The 11,812-nt window shown below is 34.3% G+C and overlaps 1 protein-coding gene across 1 annotated transcript; it reads left to right on the top strand.

Annotated features, from left to right (window-relative positions):
• Positions 5,094 to 6,048, top strand: LOC102182215 (olfactory receptor 10C1-like). The gene is given in 2 exon segments (XM_005701435.2): positions 5,094 to 5,404; positions 5,406 to 6,048. Coding segments are annotated over 2 exon segments (954 nt in total).

The following is an 11,812-nucleotide window of genomic DNA, read 5'->3' as shown; positions in this document are numbered from 1 at the left end:
CTTAAACAACTTTCTCCTTTGCCTTTACATCATGTCAATGATATATTCAATATTAGATAGTCAGTACCTTATCTACTTTTTAATATCACTAAACAATTAATATTGTGTCATACAATTTTTTTCATCACCCTATATATATCTCTGATTCTCGGTTCTTTTTTATTACTTTTGATAGAAACAAATAGGTACTTTGTCAAACTCAGTTGTAATGAGAAGATTATTATGATTTATTAGAGTCTTATGGTAATCAAAATAAGCAATAATTGCTTCAATATAAGATGATATGAAAGTTACTTATGTCATTTTCGTAATATTCTGATGACTACTTGGTTTAATTCAAACAAAAATTATAAATATTTTTTGAGTATTTCATCTTAATAGTATAGAGTGGTCACATAAATATCTGATTCCAGTAGTACATTTCTCTTGAGTTAATATCCCATTGTGTACAGAGTCTATGATAGCAGTTACCTAAATGATAGGTTATATTATTTTACTGGTAATGATGGGTTGTTATATTTTACTGTTGATTCACTCTACTTTTGTTTTACAGTAATTTTTTTTTAATTTTTTTTTTTGGCCCACAATGCAGCATGTGGGAGCTTAATTTGTCTGACCAGGGAAGGAATCAGTGCCTCAAGCACTGAAATGAAAGTCTTACCACTGTATTGCCATGGAAGTCCCTATATTACCTTCTAGATTTATCATTTTGCTTTTTAAATATTCATTTTTACCATAAATACAGACTGACTTGAGAGACAGAATTCCTGAGAGATTGAATCAAACTGCCTCCTGACATACTCCAGTGAGAAGAGTATGTCTCCTGGGGAAGGGAGGCAGGATAAGGATTCAGAACAAGGAGAAGAAATGAAGTAAAACTATTCATATACCATTTTTTCAAGGCAAGAATGGTTCAAATACATCATCATGTAAACAGCACAGCCAAGCATGCTTGTGTGTGTGTGTGTGTGTGTGTGTGTGTGTGTGTGTGTGTGTGTGTGTGTGTAGCTGATGGCATTGCTAGGAAGAATATAATGCTATCAGAGAAGACACACAATCTTGTCTGGATTCAGACATGGTCCTAACTATAACAAAAGCTTTTCAGTGCATGGTCTTAGAAGATTGGGGAGATTTACATTCTCTAAATTTGGGGAGGTTATATTGACAATGTTCAGACAAAATTCGAGAGTGGCTCAACAGAAGAAAATACCATCTACTTTTTTCCTCAAATATTAGGATCAAAGGTATGTGGTATAACTGATGCCTTTAAAAAAAAAAAGCCTGCATTAAATGGTAGATTAAAATGTGATAATGGATAGACAACACCAAAATCATTATTCAGTTCTGGACATTATTTTAATCAGTTCTTTTTCCTTCTCTGAGTAGTATACTAATTTATTCATTTTGCCAAGATCCCTGTCTTAAAATTGCTATAAAGTGTTCCAAAATAATTACTTCCCTGGAAATAGACATGTCTCTTATTTTGGGGTAATAGAAATGCCTAGATTATCCTGTACATGTTACTCCAATCAAATGATAGTTTCTGCTGGGTTATGTTGAAGCATCACCCAGCTAAATATTAGGTGCTCGATAAAATAGTTATGGGTGAATCATCTCTACAAAATTTAATGATTGATTTACATAAATTGTATCTGCTATTCAAGCATTTTAGAAATGACAATTTCAGAATAACATGTTAATATTTATTGAGTTTCCCTTGTATGCCAGGCACTGTACTGTTTAAGGTGAAATTTTAATAATGTCTCAGATGTTTCCCTTTAGCTGTTAGGAAACAAAGAAATATTTCATTATGAGAACAGAGATTAATAAGGGACTGAGTCAGTGAAAGATCATTTCTAATTATGTGGCACTGACCCAAAATTAAATACTCATGCTGGATTATTTCCAATGCAGAACTATATAGAATGCACCTGTCTTGGATCTTGAGGCTGGGGAAGGTGGCACATGAAGTCAAGCCATTGAGGTATTAAAATTATCTTGTCTCCTTCCTCTGTTTATTTCATATACCCAACTGTCACTGAAACTCCATCTCAAGATTCAAACTTGTCAGAACCTTGTCAATGTCCAATGGTCACTTAATCTTTTATTATATTGAGTAGGAACAGGCAAATTCAATTTGCCATTGAGCATTAAACTTGTATATCTTTAGATTAATATCATAGTGCACATTTGCTTGATGATTGACACTGAATATAGGTGATTTTAATAGCTTGGCAATAATAGGGAATGTTGTAGGCAACATTCTATGAGATCATTAACATGAGGCTTTTAAAAAGTAGGGATGGTACAGGGAGGGATATGGGAGGGGGGTTCAGGATGGGGAACATGTGTACACCTGTGGCGGATTCATGTTGCTGTATGGCAAAACCAATACAATATTGTAAAGTAATTAGCCTCCAATTAAAATAAATAAATTTTTTTAAAAATTAAAAATTAAAAAAAATAAAAAGTAGGTTTTGAGACTGATAAAGTACATTTTAGTTCTTGATTTTTCAGTCATGGTTTGCTTCTGTTTCCATTTTAACTCAAAACAATTCCTCAAGAAAGATAGGAAGGGCTTCATCATCCTTCTTTTACACAGAAACGATGGATTAGAAACTTTGTCAAGAAAATATATCAGGTGAGAGACAGAAGATTGTGCCAAATTGTTGTACTGCCCGTGATGCTCCTTTCTGCAGACTCCTGACATCCTGCTCTTGGACAACTCACTCTCTTTCTATAGACAATGATTAAAATTAAACTTTCTTGGTATATACATAAGACTGACCTCTACTACATGGAACTCAGGGTCCCTGGACAAAGGTCAATAGATTAAATCCTGAAAACAATGAAAAAGATAATGAAAAAAAATCAGATTTTACATGATGTAGAATTATTCCTGGTGACAGGAATGGAGAAGAGAATTTCACTGTTTGTCTGTATTCTCCCTTCCAAGTGGATATATACATTTATTTCTATATGATTTAATTTTTATTTCTAGACAAAGTATAATTCTTTGTCAGTTTAAGTACTGTGAAGCACTCACAGATCTTCACTATCTTGGACATGTAATTTTTTCAGCTTTGTATTTTGTAAGGTTTTTTTTTAATTAAATTTTTATTTTTACTTTATTTTACTTTACAATACTGTATTGGTTTTGCCATACATTGACATGAATCCACCACGGGTGTACATGCGTTCCCAAACATGAACCCCCCTCCCACCTCCCTCCCCATAACCTCTTTCTGGGTCATCCCCGTGCACCAACCCCAAGCATGCTGTATCCTGCATCAGACATAGACTGGCGATTCGATTCTTACATGATAGTATACATGTTTCAATGTCATTCTCCCAAATCATCTCACCCTCTCCCTCTTAAAAAGTATTTACCACAGGATGACTTTTTAATTCATCTTGTGGGTCTAAGAATATTAAATGACTAACAGCATGCATTAGCCCTCAACATGTGTCGTCTACCAGTAGGTTTCTCCCATTCCTCATATCCCCTGACTCTCACCCCCAACACAGGCATTTGCATTTACTGTCTACAGTCTAAATGAGACAAGGATATATATGAAATGAAATCTTTACAATGTCACTACTTAAGAGTCATGCATTCTCCTTTTCTGGTTGGGATTTCCACCTTGGTTCCTCCATCATTGTCACTGAGGAAATTGCAGTTCCTTTCAGATACAGGAAAATAAAATTAGTTTGAAAAATTATTTGGGCATTTAAGTGACAAGAAGAATGAAAATATCTCCACATCTAGAGTTTTTAAGTAACTGCATATGTTATTATTGTGAACTGATGATATTTAAGAAAATATTTTGGGTTTTTAAAAAAGATAAGTAAACTATTGTCTCTTTTTTTTGCCAAAACCTTTATTGAAATGTGTTCCTACATGAGGAATACAGATGCTAAATTATATTAATTTAATTTGACAGAATGCAAGGTGAATGTTTATAAATGCTATAAGTGTAAACGCATTATAATAGAATGTTTGATGTGTGAAAATTTTTTCAACAATTATATCTATAAAGGGTCCCTGTAACTGTGCTGACTTGTTAGTCCATATTTAACAGAATTTGGAAGAGTCCACTTGTTTCTATCTTGTTTTACATTGTTTAATCCCAGGACCTACAACAGTAATGGAAAAATACTTGAAAATACTCTGTGTTCAATAAATACTTGTTGACTGAATGAGTGAAGAAAGCAAGTCAGTGGCAAAAGATTAGGAAATAAATAGGTATGAGAAGAACTTTATTTGATAAAATGAAAGAATAAAACAGAATTGTGCAGAAATTTCTTTTCCATTTTATGCCTGCTGACTAGACATATCTTTGACAAATCAACTGAGATAGTGAACATAAAGTAGGATTCAGTTTCAGGATGAGTCTAACTTCCAAACTTTGTAAATTTTAAATTATAGGTAAGAAATTTATCTCTTTGACTCACTAGAGCTTGTTCAGTTCAGTTCAGTTCAGTTCAGTGGCTCAGTTGTGTCCAACTCTTTGCAAACCCATGGACCACAGCACACCAGGCCTCACTGTCCATCACCAACTCACGGACTTTACTCAAACTCATGTCCATTGAGTCAGGGATGCCATCTAACCATCTCATCCTCTGTCATCCCCTTCTCCTCCTGCCCTCAATCTTTCCCAGCATCAGGGTCTTTTCAAATAAGTCAGCTCTTCGCATCAAGTGGCCAAAGTATTGGAGTTTCAGCTTCAACATCAGTCCTTCCAATGAACATTCAGGACTGATTGCATTTAGGATGGACTGGTTGGATCTCCTTGCAGTCCAAGGGACTCTCAAGAGTCTTCTCCAACACCATAGCTCAAAAACATCAATTCTTCAGCACTCAGCTTTCTTTATAGTCCAACTCTCACATCCATACATGACTACTGGAAAAGCCATAGCCTTGACTAGACGGACCTTTATTGGCAATGTATCTGTTTTTTAATATGCTTTCTAGGTTGGTCATAACTTTTCTTCCAAGGAGTCTTTTAAGAGCTTGTTAAGAGCAATATAAGGATTTAAATTTCTATCTGAAAGAATCTTTCTTATGACTTCACCTTTCTTTTATTCAGGTCATGAGCATCAATTGTTCTTTGTGGCAGGACAACAGCATGTCTGTGAAACACTTTACATTTGTCAAATTCTCTGAGGTCACCGAACAGTGCTTCCTTTTATTTACCCTCATCCTACTCATGTTCTTAGTATCACTGACAGACAACGCTCTCATAGCTCTTGCCATCTGGACCAATCCAGCCCTCCATACCCCCATGTACTTCTTCCTGGCCAACTTGTCTCTCTTGGAGATTGGATACACTTGCTCTACCATACCCAAAATGTTGCAGAACTTTGTGAGTGAGGCCCGAGAAATCTCTCGGGAGGGCTGTGCTACAGATGTTTTTCTTTGCATTATTTGATATCAGTGAGTGCTGTCTTTTGGCAGCCATGGCTTTTGATCGCTATATGGCCATATGCTCCCCACTTCATTATGCAACACGGATGAGTCGTGGAGTGTGTATCCATTTAGCAATGATTTCTTGGGGAGTAGGCTGCATAGTAGGCTTGGGCCAAACCAACTATATTTTCTCTTTAGACTTCTGCAGCCTCTGTGAAATAGACCACTTCTTCTGCGACCTCTTGCCTATCCTGGCACTAGCCTGTGAGGATACATCCCATAATGAGGCTGCAGTCTTTATTACAGCCATTCTTTGCATTTCCAGTCCATTTTTATTAATCATTGCTTCTTATGGCAGAATTCTAGCCGCTGTGTTAGTCATGCCCTCCCCTGAAGGCCGTCGAAAAGCTCTTTCCACCTGTTCCTCCCACCTACTGGTAGTAACACTCTTCTATGGCTCAAGATCTGTCACCTACTTGAGGCCCAAGGCTAGTCAGTCACCAGGGGTAGATAAACTCCTGGCCCTCTTCTATACTGTGGTGACATCCATGCTCAACCCTATCATCTACAGCTTATGGAACAAGGAAGTCAAGACAGCTCTTCGGAAAACTCTGGGCAAGAAAAGCAACCTCATTTAGAGGAGTCTGTTCTACAGATTTCATGGGTAAGATACTAGGGGAACAACTAAATTCCTCTCTGAAAAAGATGCACACTCAACCTAAGAGGAAAGAAGGAAAGGGAGGAAGAAAGCAGGGAGAGAGGGAGGAAGGAGAAAAGGAGGGAGGAAAGAAGGCAGAAAGGAAGGAAAAAAACACTGGTTTTGTCAGTGTGTTTTATAAGAAGCTTCTTTAATAACAGTGACTGTAACAGTGATTGTAATTTTGAAGACAGCTCTCTTCTTATAGCTAAAGTTCTGACTGCCAAGTTCTGGAAGGAAGTTGGTTAGCAAAGAATTTTAAAGGTGAAGTCAACACTAGACTCATTTTCCAGAATGTTTCATTTTAGGCTAAAGTACAGGCTTGGAATATAAAGTACCAGATTTATGCTTGGAAGCCTCAGAAATTCTCACTCTATACTCTTAGGCATTTTCTATCCCCTGAGAGGTCTGTATGACATCTGCACTGGTCACTGGGGTAGTTCCCCCACATGTTTGTCTCATATGACTCGGTTCCACAATAACTATGATGTGAATTATTTCCTTCCATAAAAATGTTTTACAATTCTTCATTTTCAGTTATTGGTACATAATATAAAATTAAATGATTCTTTTTTGAGTTGTGAGTATATAAAAATGTATAAACAAAAAAAGCAAACTCTTAAAATTCAGAGGTGTTTGTTACAGAAAATATGAGAAATTTTTGCCAACAATCCTCATAATAAAAAATTTTAAAAAATAATACTTAAATTTAAGAATAGAAGAAGAAAGTTGAACTGTAAATAATTAATATGTGATATTAATATATGTTATCAATATATACTTGATTGTGGCAATCATTTCACAATGCACACATACATAAAGTCATCACATTATACACCTTAAGTTGTAGCTCTTGACAATTTTGTCAATTTTATCTCTATAAAGATGAAGAAGAAAAAAATGTTACGATAATGTTACAACCAGAGGATGGTAGTGATGCTCACTAATGACCAAGTTGTGTTTTGCCACATATGCTGTTTTTCCCAAAACCTAATAAATTCATTTAGGACCAGAACAGCATATTGTGGTTTCTATTTGTATTTTTATTTGTGTGTAGTCAATGAAGAATGGAAATAAACTGAGCATGAAAAAATAAATACTTAAAAATTGTCCTACAAAAATGGGCAGGAATTATCTGTAGGCATTAGAGATTATTATTCCTAAGTGTTTATTAATCTAAAAAATGAATGATATTAAAAATTTAAGCAAGTTAGAAACAATTTATGTAGCATGATCATTTTTGTTTCATTTACTAATTTTGAAAAGTTTTGCAAGTTTGAAATGATCAAAAACTGGTCAGTTACATGTAAAAAACAAAATTACATTTCCTCTAACCATATACAAAAATAAACTCAAGAAATAGATTAAAGACCTAAAAGTAATAACAAGACTAGAAACCATAAAACTCCTAGGAGTGAACATAGAACACTCTTTGAGATAAGTCACACCAATCTTCTTGGATCTGTATGCTAATGCAAAAGATATAAAAGCAAAATGAAACAAATTGGACTTAATTAAGGTTAAAGGCCTTTGACGGCAAAGAAAACAATCTATAAATAACAAAAGGACAACCTACTGAACGTGAGAAAATATTTGCAAATGATATGCTTGATAAGGGGTTAATAGCCAAAATATATAAATAGCTCATTCAATTCAATATTCAGAAAACCAAACAACTTGATCAAAAAATGGGCAGAAGGCATGAACAGACATTTTTCCAAAGAAGACATATAGATGACCAACAGGCACATTAAAAAATGATCATCATCACTAATTATTAGAGAACTGCAAATAAAAACCAGAAAGAGATATCACCCTCACACCTATCAGAAAGGCTATCAAAAAAAAAGAAATCTTTGAGCAATAAAATTTTGGCAAGTATGTGGAGAAAAGGAAAGGAAATTCTTCTTGATAGGAATGTAAACTGGTGCAGCCACTATGGAAAACATTATGGAGGTTTCTCAAAAAAAAAAAAATACAACTACCAATCCTGGGTATGTATCTGAAGAAAACAAAAACACTAATTTGAAAAGGTACGTAGAATCCAATGTTAATAGCAGCATTATTTATAATAGCCAACATATGGGAGCAATCTTAGTGGATAAAGGAGATGAAGGAGATGTCACATATGTACTGAAATACAAATAGTCCATGTCACCACTTCACACATGAAAAGTTGTCAACATGATTATTAGAGAAATGCAAATTAAAACCAAAAAAATCACCTCACACTTGTCACAGTGGCTTTTATCAAAAGGACAAGAAATAACATGTTGACAAAAAATATGGAGAAAGGGAACATATGCCTGACTCATGGAACTGAAAATTGGTGCAGACATTATGGAAAATAAAATGGAGGTTCCTCCAAAAAATTAAAAATAGAACTATCATGTGATGTAGCAATTCATATTCTTAGTATTTATCTGGAGACACCAAAAACAGTAATTCAAAATGATATGTGTACATATTTGCTCATTTGCACCATTATTTACAAGAGCCAAGATATGGAAACAGACCAAGTGTCCACTGATGGATGAATGGATAAAGAAGATGTGCTATTATAAACACAATGCAATCCTACTCAGCTATAAGAAAAGAATGAAATTTTGTCATTTGCAACAACACGATGGACCTTGAGGGTATTATGCTAAGGAAATGAGTCACACAAAGACACATATCATATGATTTCAACTATATGAGAGATACTTTTTTAATAAAGCAAATGAACAAACAAAACAAAATTTATAGAGAAAAGATTGGTGTTTGCCAGAAGGAAGGAGGGTTGAGGTGAGGGAGAAGGGGTGAAGGGAATCAAGCAATCTAATATCCAGATATAAAATAAATTGGTCATGGGGTTGTAATATACAGCATGGTGAATATAGTCAATAATATTACATTGAAAGTTTAAAAATTGTTAAGAAAATAAATCTTTAAAGATCTCATCACAAAGAAAAACTGCAATTTTGCATAATAACCAATGGTAATTAGATTTACTCTGATCATTTCAAAATGTATACAAGTATCAAATCATTATGTCATATAATGTAAAAGCAAGTTAATGTATGGCAAAACCAATACAATATTGCAAAGTAAAATGAATAAGTTAATTAATTTTTTAAAAGACACACTAAAAAGGAAAATAAATGAATAAAATAAAATTAGTTTCCAGTGTGTTGAAAAACCAAATGAGTCTATTTTAAAACAAATCTAGTAATAGAGGAGACGATACCAACTTCAATTCAGTAGGTAACTAATTATACATAAGGAACATTCCCATGGAGAACTCTGTTTCATGGAACTTTGTCTGCTAGCTCGTCAGGAATAACCATAAATGGGTTGTTGAAAATAATGTCCAAGGGGCTCAGGAACATTAAAAAAAAAATTGCACACCACAAAACACCTTTGATATTATTAATATCTACTAAGGTCTTTTTTTATTATTAAATTTTTATTTTTACTTTATTTTACTTTACAATACTGTATTGGTTTTGCCATACATTGACATGAATCCACCACGGGTGTACATGCGATCCCAAACATGAACCCCCCTCCCACATCCCTCCCCACAACATCCCTCTGGGTCATCCTTATGCACCAGCCCCAAGCATGCTGTATCCTGCATCGGACATAGACTGGTGATTCGATTCTTACATGAATACATGAATACATGTTTCAATGCCATTCTCCCAAATCATCCCACCCTCTCCCTCTCCCTCTGAGTCCAAAAGCCCACTATACACATCTATGTCTTTTTTGCTGTCTTACATACAGGGTCATCATTGCCATCTTTCTAAGTTCCATATATATGTGTTAGTATACTCTATTGGTGTTTTTCTTTCTGGCTTACTTCACTCTGTATAATCGGCTCCAGTTTCATCCATCTCATCAGAACTGATTCAAATGTATTCTTTTTAACGGCTGAGTAATACTCCATTGTGTATATGTACCACAGCTTTCTTATCCATTCATCTGCTGATGGACACCTAGGTTGTTTCCATGTCCTGGCTATTATAAACAGTGCTGCTATCTGGACTTTTTTTCTTTCTGACAGCATTATATCAAATAAAAAACTCACATTGCTGAAGATATTTCTTAAGTACTCATCTGCAAACTACAGTTTCTTCGTCCTTTTCTGAAAATTTGAAAAATTCAAGTATGTTCCTTCACAGTTCCTTTTTCTTAAGTGATGTTTATCTAAAATAAGGGTAAGTAAAAAGACTTTTGCTTTAAAAGCTATCAATCCTTAGAGAAGGTTGGAATGTGTGTACATCATAGTGCCAAATATTCATAGGAAAATTGGAAAGTATTTCACTTCTGGGAACCTTCTTTAAACATTGGAAATAGCTAGTTTGGTACCTATAGAAAGAAACGAGATTTTTCTTTGTAATCAACTCAGTTTCTCAGTTGAACTGCCTTTTTTCATAAATTTTAGTAAACACTATATATGACAGATATTAAATACCTGAATTAAGTGTGTAACCTTCATACAATCATATGAACATTTTTAATAATAAAAATTTGATAGATCGACTTGTCCACATGTTTCATCCAGATGTTTTGAAGACAGATAAAAATATTTTCATTCTTAGCAATTTCTTAATCACTTAGAAAATAAATCTTAAAAGATCTCATCACAGAAAAATTGTAACTTTGTATAATAACCAATGGTAATTAGATTTACTGTGATCATTTCAAAATGTATAAAAATATTTTTAAATAAAAAATATTTTCTCTCACATAACTTTTAAATCACTTCAAATATAAAGAAAATACTATGTAAAGAAAATTATATGTAAAAAGATACACTAGAATGATAATTTAGTGGAGAGACAAAGAACTTTAAACCTTCACAGATCAATAGATCCCTGTATGGTTAAACCATAAGCCTATGGGCTTTCTTTGTAGCTCAGTAGGTAAAGAATATGCCTATAATGCAGGAGACCTGGGCTCAATCCCTGGATCAGGAAGATCCCCTGGAGAAGGAAATGGCAACCCACTCCAGTATTCTTGCCAGGAGAATCCCGTGGACAAAAGAGCCTGCCAGATACAGTCCATGGGGTTGAAAGAGTCAGACATGACTTAGCAACTAAATTACTATGGTTAAACAGTGATGGGAAATCACTGGAAGTAGATCAAAAATTGGATTAAAAAGCCATGGTATGCAAGAGTTAGAAGTAATGAAATATCATGAGATTCATATGGAAAAAATTAGAGATCCAGGATAGAATTATAGCACTTAAATATACATTTTTGGAATGTAGAAATCTGAGTATATACTCTCATTATCTCTCTTCTTCATTGAAGAAATGTATTGATTTTTGATCCTTAAGAAATTTCCTAGTTATTAGCATACAATTGGGATGAATTATTAACAATATCTTAAGATAGGAATACTAAAGTTTCCTTTATCAAAGGATTTGGGGATCAGTGCTAAATGATTTAATGGATGTAAAATGCTTCCTGTAGTGTTTGGCACACCAGGCTCATTCAGAATTAGTTGGAATTATTGTTTTATTTTTGTATTACACACAACTGACCTAGGTGTAGTGTGGAATCAAAGGGCCATAGTGATATCTTATCCCTAAGAAATTTTGTGTGACATTTCCCAGGATGGTTTTGAGGATTTAGTGAAACAGAGAAAATGAAAACTGTGCTTTGCAACCCTACAAATGTAGTCTGTTGCCCCTAAACCAATGTCTCTGATC

Source organism: Capra hircus, chromosome 23 (genome assembly GCF_001704415.2).
Source record: "Capra hircus breed San Clemente chromosome 23, ASM170441v1, whole genome shotgun sequence".
In the NCBI taxonomy this organism is placed as follows: Eukaryota; Metazoa; Chordata; class Mammalia; order Artiodactyla; family Bovidae; genus Capra; species Capra hircus.
The sequence above is the reverse complement of the archived record's forward strand: the minus strand, read 5'-3'. Positions and strand labels throughout refer to the sequence as shown.